At 35.1% G+C, this 21,924-nt stretch overlaps 5 protein-coding genes across 5 annotated transcripts; 1 reads left to right on the top strand and 4 right to left on the bottom strand.

Moving 5' to 3' along the window:
- Positions 1 to 250: 250 nt before the first annotated feature.
- LOC140969107 (uncharacterized) lies at positions 251 to 1,776 on the bottom strand. The gene is made up of 2 exons (XM_073430328.1): positions 1,367 to 1,776; positions 251 to 1,264 (listed from the first exon to the last, which is right to left on the bottom strand). Exons 1-2 carry the CDS (start codon positions 1,527 to 1,529, stop codon positions 342 to 344), a joined length of 1,086 nt encoding a protein of 361 aa, XP_073286429.1. The 5' UTR covers positions 1,530 to 1,776; the 3' UTR covers positions 251 to 341.
- Positions 1,777 to 4,904: 3,128 nt separating this feature from the next.
- On the bottom strand, positions 4,905 to 6,939 carry LOC140969146 (glutathione transferase GST 23-like). The gene is made up of 3 exons (XM_073430409.1): positions 6,651 to 6,939; positions 5,441 to 5,539; positions 4,905 to 5,354 (listed from the first exon to the last, which is right to left on the bottom strand). Exons 1-3 carry the CDS (start codon positions 6,870 to 6,872, stop codon positions 4,977 to 4,979), a joined length of 699 nt encoding a protein of 232 aa, XP_073286510.1. The 5' UTR covers positions 6,873 to 6,939; the 3' UTR covers positions 4,905 to 4,976.
- Positions 6,940 to 9,058: 2,119 nt separating this feature from the next.
- Positions 9,059 to 14,659, top strand: LOC140969140 (tRNA (guanine(26)-N(2))-dimethyltransferase 2-like). Its single transcript, XM_073430398.1, has 12 exons — positions 9,059 to 9,415; positions 10,039 to 10,332; positions 10,458 to 10,545; positions 10,952 to 11,073; positions 11,600 to 11,739; positions 11,821 to 11,893; positions 12,445 to 12,533; positions 12,632 to 12,737; positions 12,856 to 13,068; positions 13,642 to 13,836; positions 13,970 to 14,047; positions 14,212 to 14,659. The coding sequence occupies exons 1-12, from the start codon at positions 9,257 to 9,259 to the stop codon at positions 14,446 to 14,448; spliced, it is 1,794 nt and encodes a 597-aa protein (XP_073286499.1). The 5' UTR covers positions 9,059 to 9,256; the 3' UTR covers positions 14,449 to 14,659.
- Positions 14,660 to 14,869: 210 nt separating this feature from the next.
- Positions 14,870 to 16,513, bottom strand: LOC140969139 (probable UDP-arabinopyranose mutase 1). The gene is made up of 4 exons (XM_073430397.1): positions 16,117 to 16,513; positions 15,654 to 15,904; positions 15,384 to 15,552; positions 14,870 to 15,262 (listed from the first exon to the last, which is right to left on the bottom strand). Exons 1-4 carry the CDS (start codon positions 16,429 to 16,431, stop codon positions 14,945 to 14,947), a joined length of 1,053 nt encoding a protein of 350 aa, XP_073286498.1. The 5' UTR covers positions 16,432 to 16,513; the 3' UTR covers positions 14,870 to 14,944.
- Positions 16,514 to 18,056: 1,543 nt separating this feature from the next.
- Positions 18,057 to 21,067, bottom strand: LOC140969153 (cytochrome P450 85A1-like). Its single transcript, XM_073430418.1, has 7 exons — positions 20,580 to 21,067; positions 20,142 to 20,463; positions 19,653 to 20,045; positions 19,481 to 19,567; positions 19,315 to 19,393; positions 18,600 to 18,706; positions 18,057 to 18,471 (listed from the first exon to the last, which is right to left on the bottom strand). The coding sequence occupies exons 1-7, from the start codon at positions 20,768 to 20,770 to the stop codon at positions 18,259 to 18,261; spliced, it is 1,392 nt and encodes a 463-aa protein (XP_073286519.1). The 5' UTR covers positions 20,771 to 21,067; the 3' UTR covers positions 18,057 to 18,258.
- Between the last annotated feature and the right edge of the window lie 857 nt (positions 21,068 to 21,924).

Below are 21,924 nucleotides of genomic sequence, written 5' to 3'. Positions count from 1 at the left end.
GTATTTCTTATGTGCTATAAAATAAAATTGATGTTGCATTATTTGATTTGTGAGAATGAAATTGATTCGAAAGATACACATCTTAGATGAATATAATTATATATATATATAATGTGTATATTTCTTTACATTTTTTTTTCTCATTTAATATTTGTATCAGCTAATATAATTTTTTTAGAAAAAAGACTATGGAATGACATTTGTTGAGTTGTTTAATATATATTCTAGAACATAATAAAACCTCAAAAGGTGAACGATTATGGGAATTTATTTCAAACTTTCGCGTAAAGATTTTAAAAGTGGCATTCAATTATACATGTGGTCACTCTATAAACTGCAAATCAAGGGGAACTTGAAACATCAGCAGGCGGCACTCCGGGAAACCCGGGCGTCGGCTGGAAGGGAAACGGAGGGAAAGAGATTGGAAAAGGTGGCGGTGGTGGCGGAGCTGATGGAGTAAGACCTGGTATCGGTGGCAGCTTAAAAACCGGCGGTGATGGCGGCGCAGGTAAAACTGGAGGGAGAATAGTTGCTGGAGGAGAAGGAAAAACTGGCGGAAAAATCGACGCCGGCGGAGAAGGAACAACGGGAGGAATTAAAGCCGGCGGCGGCTGAAGAGGGTTCGGGGGAAATATAGGTGGGTTGAACGGATTTGGTACAAATGGAATATTGGAAGTTGCAGGCTGATTTATCTCTTCATCAGATAATTGAAGGGACTTTATTGCGGTTTCTTTAGCAGGTACAGGTGGTAAATACGGAATCCCGGGGAGTGGCGGCAGTTGGGGGAGCTGTGGCAGCGGTGGCAGCCGTGGAAGCAGAGGAAGCGGTGGGAGATGGCCAAAAACAGGTGGATTATACGGCGGATCTTGAACTGGTTGCAAAAATGCTGGATCATTAGCGTTTAAAACCATCGAAGATTTGTCGTCATCAACACGTTGTTTCTTGAAATTCCAGGTTCTTGGTTTCTGATCGCAAATCTGTGGCTGATTCAAAGGCTTGAATGTGAAAAACCCCGCAGAGAAAATGCGCACGCCTTCTTTTCTTGATTTAAGGTTCAACAACGTAGAAGTTGCGGTTGCAGCCACGGAACAGTAGGGTTCATTGCTGCTGATAAGTTTCACGGAACACTCCTTGATTTTCTTGACATGTTTGCTCACAGGGAAAGGGAGATTAACTTTGAATTCTCCATGATTATCCGTCTTCACTTCTTGCCGAAAACTCAGACTTGATCTCGTGTTCTTGCATTCTACCGCAACAGTTGCACCTAAAACACAACATGCAAAAAATTTAATCAAAGTCCACCTTCGACATCCACCCGGACATCGAAAATTTTATTTTAATGAAGGAGTTATATATGAAATGCGACCTTGAATAGCGCGGCTGGCTTTGGGGAAATCCTGGTGGAAGCATGTATCACAGTACACAGTTCCAACAAGAACAGCAGATGGAACCTTCTTCCGATTCTTGGATTCTAAGCAGTTGACACTAAAAGCAAAACTAAGAAAAATCAGTGCCCAAAACAAAGACATTATGAAACATAAAATCAGCTGTATAAAACTGAATCAAAGTATTGATTAATTTGCAAGAGAAAGGTTTTGTAAGAGCTGCTCAAATTCCTCTAAATATATATTTTGTGATGGCCGGGGGAGCTGCATTATGTGTTGCCCAGTGTCATCATTTTATATTAGCAAAGAATTAGAGTGGGTCTTTATGTCATTCATGAAGAAACAAGTAAACTGCAAACTTGCAGCAATTATTAGTAAGTATTAAGCAGATTGGCATGCACAGAAGGGATCAAAGATGATAATATATTTAAAATAATGCACTAATTTTTAATTTTCGACTAATTTGATCAAGTAGGTCATGTGACCAAGACTTAAAAACATAAAAGTTAGTGCATCGAAACTAAATTTTAAAAATATAATAAACCAAAACCCACAATTATTATTTTCCTTTCAAATATTCCTTCATCAGTTAATTTGCTGATTGAGAGTTGGGGTCCAGTTAGTTCACGAGATGTTCAAAGCTCTCACAAAGTTCATGCGTATTTGTCTAGTTTCACATCCCAAAACGTGGTGTAGGTTACATTTGCATGAATTTGCTCATCAATTTTTTGCCTATAGACTGCATCATGTGATTTTGCTGTGGTACTCGAGTTTCGGTAGGATATAGATAGATTAATGCTAAAAAATAATTATTTTTCGAGTCATGAAAAACTCCATCACATCAGAACATATCCTTGCATTAAACAAGAAAAATCCATCCTATTTTATGGTAATTTTGTGGATCTATGAGTTTGTGCCATCTGCGGCACAAAATTCTGATTTTGAAGAGTACAAGTGGTGTTATTTTTTTCTCGGGAAGTCTATTTGTTCACGGGTTCAAATGTATCAATAATTCCCTTTCGCAATATATATATATATATATATTTATATATATATATCTTGTCTTGATGCGAGTCCGACCACACAACATATTGTCTTTAATATCTAAGATATAATAACCAACATTGCATTTATGATACTGCCCTATCTTATCGGAATTTTTAAAAAATAATCGAGATAGGGTTTTTTTTTTTTTTTTTTTTAAAGTTCACAAGTTTGCTTATTCATAGGAGATATTTGCTAACTATTTTAAAATAGTAGACTTTCGTGGAATAGATTTGTAGAATCTCACAAATTTTATAGAATCGTGTAGATTTATTTTGCAAAATTTTAATGATATTTGTAAGAAATTAATAGAACTCTATGTATTTTGTAATTATGGTTTTTTTATTACTTTTTTTTGAAGTAACAGTTCAATGTGAATACCTGAAAATAAAGAATATATAAGCACGTTAGGATATTTACAATAAATATTATAATTTTTTTTGTTTGTAATGTGATGAATTTTTATTAAAATTTATTAAGTATAATTTTAAATTACGTTAGGTTTTGTGATCAGAACTCGAAAAATAAATTGAATGATGTTAATAATTCTGATTTTTAACTATTATTAGTAATAAAAAAATATGTTTTTAAAAAAATCCAAAGAAAATAAACAAAGAAAAAAAAATATTAACTAATGTTTGTACTGATATTATTTTTAATAGAAATTAAAGAAATATGTATGTTTGAAACATTTCCTAATCAAACGTCCATAAAAATCTTTAGGTTGAATAAAAGACAATTTTTGAAGTTTTATAGTTATACATCAGGCTTTAATTCTTATATTTAATAGAATTTCATGGAATCATTAAAAGCCAGTTGATATTTTGAATATCTTTATAGTTTTGTAGAGTTTTGAAAAATCAAGTTTGAATATCACATGACTTTTTTAAAACTTTACATTGAATATCATTAAATTTTTATAGAATATATGAAAATCTAAATTGAATATATCTATATTTTTAAACTCTATAAAATTCAACTAATAAATCCCAAAGAAAGAATGACATGCGCCCGCATAAAACCCAAAATATTTTTTTAGTATATTTGAAATCCAAAAATCTTGTCGAATCCGATGAAATGGGCCTCATTAAACCGAGTCTGATAACCCGATATATTTTTCTTTTTCAAAAAATTATATTTTATATATTTCCTTCACATGTATTTTTTATAATTCTACGGTCGAAGTTTTTAAAATGTATATATTTTTCTATCAATTTACTTTATTTTTATTTAATTAATTTATAATAAATATGAAAAAAATAACTCAGACTACTAGAACGCAATTCAATTTGGACCGATTTTTAATTGGGTCATTTGCCTTGAGGTCAATCTGATCCAATAGAATATTGGGCCCAACATTTTGTCAACCCCCCACATGCAGGTCAATCATGCTTGAGACTGGACCTGTTTCATCCATGTATACCACTCTCTCTTCATTACATTATAATTATTAACGACTGGACACAATCTATTCTACTAAAAAAAATAAATGAATAAATAAAATTTAATAATTTTTTATTTGTTTGAAAGGGTCAATTCCAAAAATATAATTATATATATTAAGGCAAATGTATGAAAGGTAGTTTTGGAATTTTAAAAAAAGTTAGTTATATATGGAAACATCTCCCTTAATTAACAATATGACTAGGGATGTCAATGGACCGAGGCGGGGCCGGGTTTGCCATCCCCGAACTCCATCTCCACCCTCATACCCGCCCCAATCCCCGCTCTTTCGGGTTCGGAGAATCCCCAAACCCGAAACTTCGGGGATCAACTTCCCATCCTCGCCTCCATACCCGTTTCAAAAATATTAATATGACAAGACGATGACGGATTCGGATATTTTCTCAAAACAAAACTTATTATTATATATTATTATTAGAGATAATAATAATATTAATATTAATATCAATATCAATAATAATAATATTATTATTATTAATATTTTAAAAATTAATAATATTATTAATACTAATAATACTATTATTTTATTATTGATATTAATTTCGGGACGGGTTCGGGGATTTCGGGGATGGGGATAGTAATTCCATACCTGTCTCAAACTACATCGGGGATTTTAAAAAATCCCCGAACCCGAACCCAAACCCGAAAAAATCGAGGATCCCCATCCCCGTTTCGGATTTCCCTGTGGGGCCTCAAACTCGTGGGAAAAGTTGGCATCTCTAAATATGACTTGATTTTTGGGCAATAGAGTAAAATTGTAATTTCGTTCGAAAGTAAAACTAAAGATTGGAATATCTCAAATTTTGGCGGGTTAAACATGCTCTTTCAATGATCTTTTGGTCTAGTGCCAAGTATTCAACCCCAAAAGATCTTATATTCGAGTCTCTTATGTTTGGATTGTACATTTAAATTAGATAAAAATCTCCACTTGCTTTTCTCACAAATTTATAATTTTCTCATAAATATTTTTTTTTATTCAATGTCCAAATCAAAATTGTGGAACAAACAAGATTCATTGGACAATAACACCACAATGAATCCATGAACCGAAAGTTATAATAATGTCGAAGGACACAACGTAACTCAGGAAGAAATTTGTAATTCACGACCCCGAAGTTGTAATCTCCCCTTTATTTGTTTGAAACATGCCACCAGTTTCTCCCTGTCCGGAAGATTTTCCTTAATGACAAGCTGTTGCCTGAAACTGAAGGCCCACTCGCACAATCTAGGCAGACTGTGTTGCTCCATGATCCGCAACCCAACAACTTCTTGCACGGCTTCGAGCCAGTGGGCGAGCCACCCAAATGAAAAGTCCACCAATCCAATCCTATCTCCGCCGAAGAATTTCTTGCCTGCCAGCAGCGCCTCATCTCGGATGATTCTCAGAGTTTCCAACACTTGTTCTCCCGTGTTTTCTCTATCCTCTTCAGAAGATAGAAAGAAGGCGAAAAAGATTGGCATCTGCAAATCAAGAAAGTTCAAAAACTTAATCTTTGAAATGGAACTGGGTGGGTGAAATTCTTATTTCGATAATCATTTATGATCACCTTCTGCTGCCCAAAATCGATCCGAAAACGAGCGAGGGCTCTGTCAGAGGGATCTGCAGGCATCAAGGGGTTTTCACTATCTGGCCATGTTTTTCTACGTACCCTACAAGAAATTCTGCATAAAACCGTTGTCGTATGTGAAAAATCGTTGTCTTATGTTTTTAACCACGGTTTTATCCAAAACCGTTGTCTTTTGAGCGCCAAAGAACCGTTGTCTTTGGGGGTCAAAGACAACAGTTTTTAAAAACCGTTGCCTTTTCAAGGTCAAAGACAACGGTTTTTGGTGTCAATTACAACGGTTCTATAAAATCGTTGTCTTTGAGCGTTTTTTTAGGATCAATGACCGTTGTCTATTAGCGTGTTTTTTTGGATAATCGACAACGGTTTTAAGAAACCGTTGTCGATTAGCGTGGTTTTCGGACAAACAACAACGGTTTTGGAAAACGTTGCAATATCTAGCGACGGTGTTTCAAAAATCGTCGCTAATTTTAAATTTAACGACGGTTAGGTTTTAAAATAAAATTAGCGACGGTTTAAACAAAAACTCGTCGCATGTTTAAAATTAACGACAAGTTTACAAAATCCGTCGCTAAAATTAGCGACGGTGTAAATATAAACCGTTGCAAATTTAAATCATGCGACAGTTTCAACATTAGCGACGGTTTAAACAACAACCGTCGCAAATTGTTTATAAATATCACGTTTTCGGTCCATTTTCCTCCACAACACTTCACAATACTTAAAATTTTTCTCTTTTACACCATTTTATCACTTCACACAACACTTAAAATTTTTCTCACCACTTCACAACACTTAAAATTTTTTCTTTTACACGATTTTAGTTTCGATTATAAGTTTTTTTTAGATTTATTAAATTATTAAAGGTATTTTTTTTATTTTTCGAAACAAATTAGCGACGAAAATTGTGATTAATAACCGTCGCTAATATTAGCGACAGACTTGATTAATAACTATCGCTAATTTCAAATTAGCGTCGGTTAAGTAAACCGTCGCTCATTTGAACTAGCGACGGTTTAATGAACTGTCGTTAATTTTGAATTAGCGACGGTTTGGGATAAAACCGTCGCAAATTTGACCTATCACAACGGATTAAATCCGTTGTCGTTGAACGGACTTTCAACAACACCCTCAATTACAACAGCTTTAAGGAGGCTACGATCCGTTGTCGTTTGCCGTTTTTGGTGTAGTGATATTCGAGGATCACGGCGGACTCTGCCACGGCTTTGCCGCCGTGAACGAGCACGGGAACTTTCTTGTGGACGGGGTTGTGCTCCAAGAGGGCAGCACTCTTGTTGCGTAGATCTTCTTCAATGTACTCAAATGGCACTCCCTTGAGCTTCAGCGCCCATATCACTTTGTAAACATAAGAGCTCGTCCAAAATCCATGGAGAGTTACTTTGGATTCTTCCATGGTAAAAGGAGAATGAACTAGTCCGGGGCAGCTCCGGATCTCCTTCTCTGATTTTCTTGCAATTTATTTTTGCATGATAATTGACTTCACTCTTCCTTAAAATATACCATATAAAAATTATTATAAAAACATAATTTTATTACGACACATAACTTCTGTATCTCATATTTGACTTTTTCCCCCCAAATTCTAAAGATAATTAAAAATTGTTTTTTTCCCCTTGAATATGACATATAAATTAATTGAAATATTTATTTATTAGCTTAAAATTATTTGCACGCAAATCATGCGTGACTGCGTGAATTGATAGTATCTATAATATATTATTAAATTCTCTTTTTTATCTTACTAAAAATTTCTTCACGTCACTCAATATTTTACATAAAAAAAATCTAAACAAAATTTTCATTTTAAATCGAACAACTCTTCTAAATTGAAAATAATTTCATATTAATTGTTTAATATTATTTGATCAAATTAAAAATAATAATAATACATACGTCGTGTGCATATTTTACTATTGAAGAATAACGTGTGTCGCATAGAGTTCCATGGTCGCTCTCTGGTGGGACTTAAAGATCGAATGAACAAATCATTTTAATATTTCTTTTATATATAAGAAATGGAAGTGGTTATTTATATTATTTTATTATTTATTTTATTTACATAACTAATCAGTTAAAAAGTGTGAATATTTTATCAATAAATTTAAAAAAAAACAATTGATCAATTACCACTATAGAAGTTTATTGGAAATATTTGCTAACTAATCATTGTAATGTATAACAAAAAGATATTAGTTGATATTATATGTATATATAAAACATAAACATGTCAGATAAAATATATAATCTTTAATATTAAAAAAATTAATATATAGTTTGGAGCTGGCGATTCATAGGAAACAAGCAAAACATATGCAATGTTTCATCTTTCATGAGTTTTTAGAGATTAGATTTTTCTGAATTTAAATTAAAGTCATTATTAATTGTTTTTATCAGTTTAGCTATTTTGAGTATGTATTATATATATAAACTTGAGATCTTTATTGGTACGATTTCGTGACATCAATTGAAATTTACAAAAATATCTCAATCATTTTTTCATTATTATAAAAACATATTTTAGTAAATTTATATATATATATTTACTAAAATATGTTTTTAATATAAATGAATCATTATATTCTTAAAAAAATGCACATTATCCAAAGAAAATAATTACAAACTACCATAAAATGATCAAAAATATTTTCTATATAATTGTTCGCATTTTTAAATAAAAATGAACTAAATTTCAAAAATAATTATTCATAAAAATCCGATTATACATGCAACACGTACACAATGACACCGACGCTTGCTATATTTCTCCATGTCAAACACTGACAAGAGAAATAGAGATGTAAGATGTTAATAATCTTGAGACGTTCTAAACAAAACAAAATGGAAAAAATAAAGGAATGGAATCGTTCAAAAACTACATAACATTTGAAGGAAATTTTTTTGAATGACCAAGTAATTGAAATAACTCTCATATTTGCATTGATTTGAAATCTATTACGATAACAATACTATTTGATTCACAAATTAAACAATTAGAAATTACAATTTCTCTAGTGGGGAAAACTAAAATGGAGCGGGTTGGAGACTAATTTTTGGGTTTGGGGATTTTTTTGAATCTCCGAAATAGTTCAGAACGAGTATGATGATACTATCATAACCCACGAACCTGTTCTGATGATGATGATAATAATAATAATAATAATAATAATAATAATAATAATAATAATAATAATTTAGGGTTCGAGGATGTGCACATTTCTATTACTCTTTTTGAAACGAGGATGAAGATGAGGATGCTGATTTGATCCCCACGAATTCAGGTTAAAGGACCCTAACCCCAACCAAAAAGAGACGAGGACGACGATGGGGGCAGGGATACAATTCGGGGTGGTGATAGAAATGACAAACTCATCCTCATCTTATCCCGTTGTTATTTTTATAGATGATGAAAAATGATAAGTTAAATTTAAAAATAACGATAATATATCAATATTTTTTTATATTTCAAATGTAAAACTTGAGTTGCACCAAACATTTAACTAGTTGATGGTTTAAAATTTCTATTTAAACATATTTAAACAAATCAATGGATGTATTGTTTTGATTTTGGCCGTAATTTTTGTCAGCACACACAATCCTGTTGCCACACACAGTCCACACACACAGAGGTAGGGGTTTTCCACTTTCCAAATAAACCCACGTGCTTCTAATACAGATCTTTCAGTGTGATTCACAAGTTCATCTCTGAAACTCCAGCAAGCAGCAGAACCCTCCTAAAGTCCCCGAATTTTGCGCTCTAAGCTGTTGTCTGCCGAACAGATGGGCGGCCCTGGTGAAGTAATCGTGGATGACGGGAGAAAGCAGAACGGTACCCCAGCAGTGGAGCCGTTTGTTCTCAATGATTTCACCGTGATTAAAGAAGGGAAGGCTGAAATCTTAATGCACACCAAAAATCAAGTTTTTTTCAATAAAGCACAGGTGCGATGTTAAATCTCGTGTTGCTGTTTTCTTCTTAAATATTGTGTTTTTCTTGGTTATTAATCTATATTTAGTGGACGGGAAGCTAGTTGTTTGCAACATTGATGTAGTGTTCTATTATTCTTAGTGGATTTAAGGTTGTATTTGGGGCTGAATTTGATATCAATGGATTTTGATTATTGTTGTATGATTAATAATTAAATAATAGACAAAATATTAAATTCATAATTTATATTTTGCACGTTAAATTAACAGAGATACTATATAAACATACAAGTTGATTATTTGAAGTTTATGGTCTCGTGTTTTTTTTTAATTACAAAAATATATTTGAATGCATTTCAAATTCATGGATTTGAAATTCGTAAATCCAAATGCAACATCATATTTTATGTCACTTGATTAATTATTTGAATTACCTCGGGGTTTCTTTCAGCCTTAAGTAATTTGTGAAAACTCTAGTTTTTACTCTAGCTTTCGTGAGTGATCATATAATCTCTGGGAGGATATTGCCAACTGGAGTAACTTCAAGCTTGCTCAATTGCTTTAATTACCTTACTTTCCTTATTTATGATCATATTGTTGATATAATCTGAGGTTTTCATTTATGATAATTATGACAGGTTAACAACAGAGACATGTCTATTGCCGTTTTGAGAACATTTATATCAAAACGCAGACAAGAGCATGAAGCAATGCTATACAAAAGAATGAAAACTAAACCCAAGGTTGCAGAGGAGCCTTCTGTTGAGCTGAAAGGTATTACAGATTTCATTCCTCATAACGGGGAAAATAATGTAGAGTGTGAAGTCTCCGAAGAGATATCACAAGAGGGACCTTGCGGCATCTACGAAAATCCAGCTGCTAATTACCTGGGGAACATCCAGAGAGAATTGATGCCACCACGAGTTCTTGAGGTTTTTTATCATTTCATTTTATCATTTTGCTGAATTTTCTTTCAAGAAATTACGTATGGTATGATCATTCAATCAGTGTTTGTGTAATAGTGTTTTACATGAGTGCTGCAATTTTCAATTCACAGGCATTGTCGGCCTCTGGACTTAGAGCTTTGAGATATGCCCTTGAAGTTGATGGAATTGGTCAAGTTGTGGCCCTGGACAATGATGAAGGCGAGTTCACTCATTATATATAGAAAAGGAAAGCAAGCTAAGGTGGAAGACTTATTTTTATTGTTGGTCCATTTAAATTTTGTGAGGGATATTAATTTTTGCAGATGAGGATATTTTTTCATTTGACATACCCGTACGTGTACTCTGAGTCCTCGTACAACCATGCACATTTTACTGCCGGGAGAGTCTATACTATTCCTAGATAGAAGCGGCCCATGGCTTCGGCACCATTGATTTTGTGGGCCCCTCATAAAAATTATGAAGGACCAACATCATTTTTAGGATCCAATGGCTATGATTTAGCCGCACCATATGGGGTGAATTTCACCCTTGTAGCATAGATTAATCCCGTATCAAGAATCATTGTGCGATCTACTCAAATGCTAATATTACTCCTCCTTTGCAGCATCTGTGGAAGCTTGCAGGAGAAATATAAACTTTAACGGTTCAATAGCACGCTTGAAGGTGGAATCCCAGCTTGCTGATGCTCGAGTTTATATGCTTACCCATCCAAAAGAATTTGATACGGTATGCTTAATAATTTCATCAAAAGACAAATTCTTGTGTTGCATGCATTTACTGATTCAGAAACAGGAAATTCGCAAAATTAGTTTGTCAGTCATATGATAAGGATAGTACATACCCAGCTATATAGTGGGAAAGGATACAGATACAGAAAAGAAAAGGCCTATCATGGTAACACAAGCAAGAGAGGCAATATTTCTCAGTTAAAAGTGATCACTGATAGCATTTGAAATGAATTAGGGGTATCATATGGAGAGTTTTTGAAGATAGTCCAACAATCCCATAATTGACCTAAATATATTTTGAGCAATCATAATATTGGCAATTTAATCAGTATGCGAGCACCACATTTATGATGTTTTCTCCACAATCTTTACCATCTTTACAAAGTACATCACTCCAGGCTTGGCTTTTGTTTCTTCCAATCTTTTGGTATTTCATAGCTGTTTAAATTCGTTGGACTTCATTTATCTATTTTTTATTCTATTTTGGTGAGATATACTCTCTGCTCCCTTGGTCGTTATTACAGGTTGATCTTGACCCATATGGTTCACCATCTGTCTTCCTAGACTCTGCTGTCCAATCGGTTGCAGATGGAGGGATATTGATGTGCACAGCAACTGATATGGCTGTGCTGTGTGGGAGCAATGGTGAGGCTTGCTATTCCAAGTAAGATTTTTCAGTCATCAAACTTGTATCTTTGTGACCTCAGAAAGTAACCATGCCTAATTCTCGACTTGTGTGGAGTAGATATGGCTCTTACCCGCTGAGAGGAAAATACTGCCATGAGATGGCTTTGAGGATCCTTCTTGCGTGTATTGAGGTATGTTTTTTACATGACCTTCATGTTTAATATTTAGGTCCAGGCTATTTCTGAAAACAGAAAGCTTTGATCCTGTACTTTTGTATCAACTCCGTCTTTTGCTTACTTTCCGTGTTTGATATTATTGGTTTTCATTTAACTCGTTTTTGGTTTTAGTTGTTTGGCTTGGTTATCACTTGATTGACTACAAAGTGAAAATAGTTGTTTTATCCAATTACCTTAAACGGCTCCTTTATTATCTCAATCGTGAAGTGTATGTCAACATACAATTTTACTATAGATGAAGATCGTGTTCAACTTGCTGATTGTACACTTGGACAACTTCTTTATCTCAAGGAAGTAAGACTTCAACGGGGTCCATGTGAAACACTATCTTTATTGGATTAGCAATTTTACTTGTTGCCTCATGAGCTTATGTTTCATAAATATATTTAAGCAGTTATTTTACTCTAAATTCTCTTTTAGATAGTTGATACTGCTGGTTTTATGTTTCTCCCATCGTGCTGTTCTTTCTGGCCTTCTGATACATTAAATATTCTTTTGGAATACAGAGCCATGCAAACCGTCACAAGAGATGCATTGTTCCCATTCTATCTGTTCAAATGGATTTTTATGTACGAGTTTTTGTTTTAATATACAGGTTAGTGTTTCTCCTCCAAGATTGTTGATCGGTATTGCCGGGTGGTTTGATTAGCAATCTGTGTGGTGTTGTCTATTTTATGGAATTATCGCTTACAGTTCAGCAAGTGCGATGAAGAACACTCCTTTGAAGCTCTCATATGTTTATCAGTGCACTGGCTGTGATTCTTTTCATCTCCAGCCAATTGGAAGGACTGTCTCTAAGGTATATAAGACTTTCCTATCATTTGTTCAATGTAATTTATCACCACGTGATGCTATGCAATTCGTTTCTTGAATAATGTGCATGAAATGATGTTTTTTTCCCTTGTTTGTTCCTCTAGAATAATAATGTGAAATACCATCCTGGATTTGGTCCTGTTGTTCCCCTAGTGTGCAGCCACTGCGGCAAGAAATACAACATGGGTGGGCCTATATGGTCTGCCCCAATCCATGATCAGGAATGGGTAACTTCAATTTTGGCGGATGTTAATTCTGCGCAAGATAATTATCCTGCTTGTGATAAGATTTCAGCTGTATTGACTACGATTTCAGAGGTATTCTGCCTTTTCTTGGCAAAGATTTTGATTGGATATAGTTGGTTGAGGTTTACATATTACTAATGAAACTAGCTACATATCCCTTTGTTGATTTTTGCAAGATTGTAGAAATACATTTCAAATAGTGTTGATTACTTGTCTTTGTTAATGGTAATCGACCAGTCCATTATGGGAACATCCATTTCATGGAATTGTTTTAATGCTTTAATCTTTGATGTGTTTCTTGAAACCCGAGCATAAATAAGGTTTTCTCGTGCCTTCTGAGTCACCTAGAGCATCTTTTTAGTTGAACCCTTCTAATCAGTTGATTTTCAGAAATCCCAGAAACCTTTCAAAAGGAAGAATCGTGGTTTATTTCAAATTTACATTTGGTTTATGATCTTTAAAAAGTTTATATCTGTTCCTGACATCCTGTGAAGTTACAAAGTTTTGAAAGATTTGAGTTGAGATACTTTGCTGCATTCATTATTTTCAGTATTTCCAAATGTTGTGTAGAAACGAAGAATTTGCAGCTAATTTATTCCCGTAATTTTTTGTTGTGTTCTTACATGGTCCTGATCCATTTTACAGGAATTGCCTGATGTCCCTCTGTTTCTGAGTTTGCACAATCTGTGTGCAACATTAAAATGCACATCTCCTTCAGCAGTTATATTTCGTTCGGCAGTGATCAATGCAGGGTATCTTATATCTGGAAGTCATGCCAATCCCCTTGGATTAAAAACAGATGCTCCCATGAATGTGATTTGGGACATTATGCGCTGCTGGGTAGGCATAGCATAGCATATTTCCATACTCATGCAAATACACTGCACATAATTAGTTATCTTCGGAAAAGATGGTTTCACATTTTTGAGTTCTCGATGCTTTGTGCGTAATTTGATGTCAGCCGTCTATTTAGGTCAAGAAGCATCCTGTGAAAGCTCAGCCACACGATCAGGCCGGAAGTGTAATCCTTGCCAAGGAACCTGTTTTGCTAGTAATCAACGCCACCCTCCCACTATTTCGAATCTATAAATACCTCCCCTCATCGTTTGCTCTCTATCTATAATAAGCTTTAGATAACATTCAATTTAACTGAAAAAATAACTCCCCAATAGTGAGAAGCATGTTAAAACTCTATTGTACCGTTGTTACTTGCAGGCTAATTTTGCACGAGCTGTTGCTTCCCTTAGCAAGTCTAAGGTGAACAAAGTTGCTAGATTTCTTCCAAATCCTGAGCGGCATTGGGGTCCTAAGCTGAGGGCCGGTCGTAAGATTACTAGCAAGCACGTCTCTCTTCTTGGCGCAGAAGCAGTCAACCGACTAAATAATCATAACAAAGAAGACGAGAACCCAAGCAAGCGCATCAAGACTGAAGGCTGTGCTCCTAATTCGTGACTTAAAAAGACGTCTTTTTATTCTGTGCCTATAGTAACTTTGATGCGAGGAATAACCATATAGTCACTTTTTATCTGTCCTCGGCTGCATTTTCGTTACTTCATTTTCGATTTTTTTTTGTATAGCTTGTATTAAAAGTTGAGTTGTATTGTTCGTCGTCTTTGGTCTCTGCCAGAGTGGTTATGCTCTTTAAGAATCACGTTCGCGGGACTTTAGATAAGTGATGTGGGAAAAGCAAAACATATCTTAAAAAAATATTCATTTGGATGCAGCAAACGGAGATTTGATCTAGGATACCATCTCAGTTTGTAAGAACAGTCAAATTTTAACTTACATAAAACAATGTCTATGACCACAACTCATGGAGATTAAATAAAACAAATTCGAATACCGCACACTTTTCGACTAAACAGTAACTAAGAGAAAACATATATATAAAAATTATTAGAAGTCTGATTCAACGATGTTCCAAGTTCCCCACTTCAAGAAACCTCGTTTACTTGGCCTTGACCTTTACAGGGTTGAGCTCGTCCCAAGCTTCAATCCATGTCTCCATAGCATCTGCCAGCTTCACAAAATAAGGGTCTACTTCTCCAAGCTTTTCCCTCACCTGTTTAGAAAGTTCAAGGTAACACTTCTGCACAGTGGTTGAATCCTTCGAAAGCGTGGCGGATTGGAAGAATGGGATTATTTCTTCTTGCCAAAAGATTCCTTTGTACTCCTTTTTAAGATTCACAAACGGGTTGCTAGCTTTGCTGTGCCAGATGTAAGGGAGCCCTGTTTTCACTCCCAGTCCCAAATGATCACAGATAACCTGCAAGATAATCAAGAACAAAAAAACAATAATCAGAATTTCCAGCGCGCTCGATTGCCTGAATCGAATAGAAGTCTTGGTTCTGTAACTACAAGCTGTGTACTGTCAAAAAATATCGTACCTTAATACACCAGCCTGCCCACATGTCGTCGTATCGCCCAATGGGTTGGCCATCACCCATGAGTCCGAAGTACATTGCAGGGCCGATGAGGTCTCGATCAAATCCAAGGTTCATGCCACACATTGGAAAAAGGGTGCCTTTGGGTATGGTCAAAACGACATCAACGTACCTGTATACACACATCCCACAAGGCACGTCAAGAGAACTAATACAGCCTAGTTTTTCTGTTATAAATACTATTACATATCTTGTTTCATGTACGTATCATACCTAGTGTTTCTCTCAAGAGGCTTGACAAGCTGTGTAGGAGCATCATAATCAGGGATGTTCAACCAGAGGCCATGAGAAACAGCCGTTGGAACACCCTCTCGGAGACTGAAAGGGTATCCACGCACAAAATCCGCTCCATCCCGGAAAGGATCATACAGTGTGTTGAAGAAATGTGGAGTTGATGGGGAAAGCAAATTCTTGATGTGTTGTTCGAGGGCGTTGATGTCTTTACCAGACGGATCTTTCGCAACCTACACAATTCACCATCAAATATAGGTAAAACCTGCTGGTGCAGGTAAGGCCTAATAGATTTTGCTACCTACATCTAATGCACTTGAAACATGATAGAAAAGATCACGCGGAGAAGGTAAAAATAACATGTTCTTGCATGTCACTCAGTGTACTAATCGTATAAGGTTATTATGTCCTCTTTATGTAACGAGCGCATTCGTTGTTCACTTACAAAGCAGTCATCATCAATGGTGTATATATACTTCTTCTTGGAGACCATGTATCCGAAGCAACGGCAAGCAGAATCCTTGAAGGAAATGCATGAGGCTTTGGGGCCAAGGATCTTATTAATGTCGTTCCGATTGTAGAGTTCGTAGTCGAAGCCATCTGGGACCTTGATTGTCTTTGAAGGGTCACCATCTTGAACTATGATCAAGTGGTACGGCTCAAAGAATGGCCTCCACATCTCCAAGAAATCAAGGTTTCGGATCGTCGGTATCACGATGTCGAGCTCATCTTTCAACGGCGGTGGTGCGGTGGCGGTCATGTCTGCGGACGGTGGAGGGAATAGAGAAACGGAGGTAAATGGTGGTGGTGGTGGGCGTTACTAAGTTGTCACACTGTTTTCGTCCATTATTATAGATTTAAGGGGTACGTGTTTGCACGTGCGACAGCGGTGGGATAGGCACGTGTGGAGGGTATTTAATTTGGAGATTAATTTGAATGGTAGGGGAATTGTTCAAAGAGGTAGTTGACCTATGTTTTTGGGAGACCTCGCGTTAATGTTCTTTTCTTTTTCAGGTAGTTATTTTTTTTTTAGAAAAATACTATTAGTTTTTATCATACTTATTTGTATTTCTGAATTTATAAGGTGGAATTAGAAAATGGAAGTTTGTAATAATAGATATAAATAGAAATAGGGGGAGTGAGTTAATGAATTTATAAAAAGTTTCAAATTTGAAATGACGTATCGAGTTTGAGACCAAATTGTTACAAAATCTCTCCAAAATTTTTTTAAAAAAATGGGAGAGGCGCATTATTTAATTCATTTAACATGGAGTACAAAATGCCCATAGTAAATATATAAAAAAAGCACAAAACTTTGTAGGTTGTGTTTGGTTTTTTGCGACTTCACTCATTTTATATATTGTGATTTCACATCAGTGTTACGTCGTTGACACATCGAAAAAAAGCTAAAAATTTCTTAAAAAACAAATGTAATGGATTGACATTTAAATTTGACAACCAACATAGATGACTAAATCATAATGAGATAAACATACAGGACTAAAATACAATTTTTTTTCTAATAAATAATTGTGATGACTTTCAAATATGTATTAAGATTAATACCATTGTTCAAATTATTCCCCAAATCATATATGTTTTTTCATATCAAACTCATCGATTCAATCATAACCAATATATTTGGACAGCAAATATGAATTTAAAATATTATTTGTTTTTTTGTTATCCTTAATTTTATATTAATATTAAAAATATATGTTTTTTCATAATATGATATACATGATATTATAACATTTTAGTTCTCAATTTGGTTTTTCTTATCTGAACAAGCTAACAAGTAATGAATTTTGGAAATACTAAAAATGAAAATGAAAACGAAAATCACACAAACAATTTAATCCCCCATTCAGTTGGGTTTAGAGCTGGAATTTTCACGCTTTGACTAAACCCTAAGGGTGTGTTTGGTTGAGTGGATTAAATAAGGATAGATTAATAGTCAAATATTTATCGTTAAAATTTTAAGATGTTTTAATAATCATTTTGACCCGATTTAATATCTAATACTATTAATCAAATAGTTATCCATAAAATTGGATCTTAAACATGGTAAAAATGATTATTAAAACATTTTAAAATTTTAACGATAAATATTTGACTATTAATCTATCTTTATTTAATATACTCAACCAAACGGAGCCTAAATATTCTAGATCCCTCGATAAATGAGATTTAAGAGGGTAGTTTTATCCCGATTTGGTAAAATAACAAAGCACCGATGCACTGGAGATCATCCCATTTGATGACTACACGGCGGTGCTGCCAGCACCGGAGATGTTACTCGTGGTCCGCGGTGGACCTCGCCGCAGGAAACACCTACACTTTTTTTCAACCGAGTCCGTGGTTGATGACATGGTATTAATATTAACGTAATTTTCATGTAGCGTTAGCTTAATGTGAAAACAAACGGGTGGATGGATCGTTTGCTGAATTATTAATCTGGAAAAATGGGTTTCAATTCTCTAATTCGTTGACCGTTGTGTTAGCTGAAAAAAAGTAATGTACATCCCAAAATTACTCTAATCTACTGTGCTATTCTTCGCTCTGTACATTGTTATTGTAGATGGATTTAATGAGTAGAAATCTTAATGTGAAGTCCGTTAGGCGCTTCAACTCTTGGGAACTTCATCAACTTGTTTCCCCCAACTTCTTCCCATGTATATTTTGTCGCAAAATAATGAAGAAATGTTGATATTTCAGCCAATCCCAGTTCTTTTCCAGGGCACTGCCTCGTGCCTCCTCCGAAAATCAAGAAATGGTGTTGGTTTTCAAGGCCTTTCTCCTGCAATGCACGGCACAGTCTCAGGTATTGCTTTTCTACGGTCTTATTTTATTTTGTTTTTCTTTAAATGCTTTATCTTTAGTTGTATAGTATTTGAATAATTGAATCTGGGAGTTTTGCATACTAACCATCCATCTCCATGGATTGAATGTTAATGGATCGGGATACAATCGTGGATCATAGTTGACCTCTCTTGTGTACACATATATTCTCCATCCTTTGGGGATGACGTATCCTGAAATGGGATCAAGCAAGAGGTAAGCCTTTGTAGCAACATTTGATTTCAACACACAGCAAGATCAGGGCGGGTCAGCTATTTTGATGAACACGACTATGTAGAATATAGTAATGGCGTAATAATTAAGCTAGGTGTTACTTATGTTATCTTGAACTCTAGTATATTTTGCTGTAAACTAGATCATATCACAATAATAGTTTGTTCTCAAGAAACAGAAGGTGCCGACTTTGAGTTTCTGACTGAAGAGAGAAATTGCAGTTGGAGATTTGGGATTCCTTCTTTCTTATCCACAATTATGAACAAAATAATTCATTTGGACAGAAGAGGGGACACCAATGGAATGTCTTGGGTTGGAATGGTAGGTTTTCCATGTGGATCTTGATAGGGTGTGGGGTCCATTAAGTAAGATGGATCTCTTATTCTATCATCGCTTAGGCATGCAACTGCTACTTTTATAAAATATTTTAATACAGTAAATCTTGATTTCTTGTCTACAGTTAAAAACTATTTTTTAAGAAAGGGCAGTAAGGTAGAACATGTTCTGACAAAAATTACAAAGAACACAGAAGGGCATTAAATATACAGTCAAAGGAGTATATCCATACCATTTATTTCCATATCTCTAGTTGTTTTCCTCAAAACTCCATTGACTATTGTAGCCAATCTCGATGTCTCATATATCACCTGCATCAAGAATATCAGGAAAAAAAGGATCAGCTCCCTGAAAATTTATCCCGCTAAACTTATCATGCGAGAGTTTACATTACTTACCGCACGTGTGAAACGCATTGATTTGTAGTCGTCGTAATCAATAGGGTCCTCGGGTTTTTTCTTTTCCCTGATTGCCATATGTTCTTTCTGTAAATTTGAAGTCGAGTTAGGATAATTGGGATTTGTCTAACTACTTAAGCACATACTTTGAGCTCAAACGTTTTACACTAACCCTTAATTCTTCAAGTACTTTTGGATGATCATGAAGGTACTTGACAGCCATCATAGAAGTAGTCGAAATGGTCTCATATCCAGAATACAAGATTGTGATGATTAAATCAATAATTTCCTCGTCACTTAACTCATATTTATTCTCTTTGTGAAGAAGGTAACCAAGCATATCATACTGAGTTTCTCCACTGGCTCGTCTCTCTTCTACTAGTTTTCCCAATAAGCTTGTAATGTTACGCCTCGCCTGGAATCCGCGATGATAGTTTGAATTGGAAAGGTTAATAGGCAGTGAAAGAGTTCCCAATACAAGCTTGAAGAACTCAGGCATGAAATCGTGAGCTATTGAGTTAGCTTCATTACTTGCTATTTGCCTCAATGATGACAGAAACGCCATCTGAAATAAACATGGATATTATAGTGTCAGAACTAAGAACAACGGAACACGGCAAAAAACAAGTCTTTCACTGGATCTTGAGTTTCCGAAACATACCTCTTTTGTTTTTTCTTGAATGTCTATGATCTTGCTATCCCAATCACTAAGATGGGATCTCATAAAATCGTCGACTTTCGGCAGGAGTTGCTCTTTGATCATGGTGGGGGAGATAAGAGCAAGCAATGCCCCTCTCATGTACTTGTGCGCAGAGCCGTGGACTGCTGCAATATTGCATTTCCCCAATATGTCTAACATGGACTGAGGATATCCAGATACTAACCCTTTCGCTTCGTTCACTAGAATGTATCTGTTTAGCTCTGGATCCATTGAAACAACCGTGGGACATCCCAGGATGTGGGACTTGAAGAAATTCCCATATCTGTCACAGCAGTAGAAGTTTTTCTAAGAATGACTAGAATCCGAATTATTTTTTACGAAACAAGAATGAGAATGGATAGGGAAAATGAATTTTGCAACAAGAACGGTGAAATCTACCTTGCTCTATGGATTTTCATGAATCCTGGACCTTGTTTGAGAAACTCGGTAGTCTCTCCAAAAAGAGGCCACCCCATGGTACCTGGGGGCAACCCCTTCTTCCTGTATTTGAACTCATTCCATCTCAATAAAGCAGCACTCAAGATGCAGATCCCCCAGAATACCCCTGCAAGTACTAGCAAGCCTGCCATTGTTTCTTGAGAAGAGCTCCAATAATAAGAAAGAGAGAGATGGAGAGATGTGATTTGCTCTTAGTTAATACTGCCTGATCATGAGTTCGTGCGGGTGCTTATATAGACAATATCAAACCAATAGGCGTATGGATGACAGAGAGACAGAGGTAGAAAGAGGCAGAATACGTCAAAATCGTGCACACTGCAATGGTAGGGACATCTTCTTAAAACTTGGTGAAAAAAAGAAGGGTAAAACCATTTTGGAGATTGTTAAGTTTAAAGTGTAATTTGGACACGACCATATTTATTAAGGGTATCTTTTTTCAATTAAAAGTTAACTCTAAAACGAGTGTTTTCCAAAGTTTTGAGAGCTGACATATCAGAAATTTATAAGTCCCTTTTTTTATTTCCCATTTCGAAAAAAGGGATCAACCAGATAAATTTTTTCTCGATACATATATCAGAGATGGGAGAGAGTCTTTATCATGAGATTTCTCATAGAGCTTTCATCGTTAATGATTTATAAAAAAAATTAGGGGGTTAGAGCACATGGACGCCACTCTATTAGAAGAAAATTAAAACCTCGGCATCGAGTAGTTCACATGTCTATCACATAGATTTGTACATAAAATAAAGTACAAAAGTCACTTGAAAGGCATATTGGTTGCGGATTTGATCATGCTCGATCCCATTAGTCATTGAATGTGAGAGTTGATTTAAACGTACGTTTCAATTTTTGGTCACTTTTATTACTTCGATTCTTTATATTATTAACAAAAGAGGCAAGTGTTCTTTTGTGGAGAAAATGGTGTTGGCTATTAAGTTTGAGACACAATAATTAATTTATACTGAGCAACTCGGTCCCTCTCCTACACATATATAATATAATGAAAGATTATAGCATAATATCATAGGTTGGATTGATTATTAGCAATTTTGTCTTTGTGAAATTTGACTTTTTGAGGATGTTTCCCTCTTTCCCAATGCAGCCCCCCATGTTCTAATCTTCCTCATATTTCCAACTATTCATGGTCTTTATAGAGCCTTGTGTACGTAGATTTGGTACTAATTTAGCAATATTGAAAATTTGTGTAGAGCAATAAAAAGAAGTGAGATACAAGGAGAAGCAATAAAATTTTCTTCATTCACAGTTGTACACAAGACAATATTTT

The sequence above is a fragment of the Primulina huaijiensis genome, unplaced genomic scaffold, assembly GCF_012295235.1.
Source record: "Primulina huaijiensis isolate GDHJ02 unplaced genomic scaffold, ASM1229523v2 scaffold40239, whole genome shotgun sequence".
Classification (NCBI taxonomy): domain Eukaryota; kingdom Viridiplantae; phylum Streptophyta; class Magnoliopsida; order Lamiales; family Gesneriaceae; genus Primulina; species Primulina huaijiensis.
This window is presented reverse-complemented; position numbering and strand designations above follow the sequence as displayed.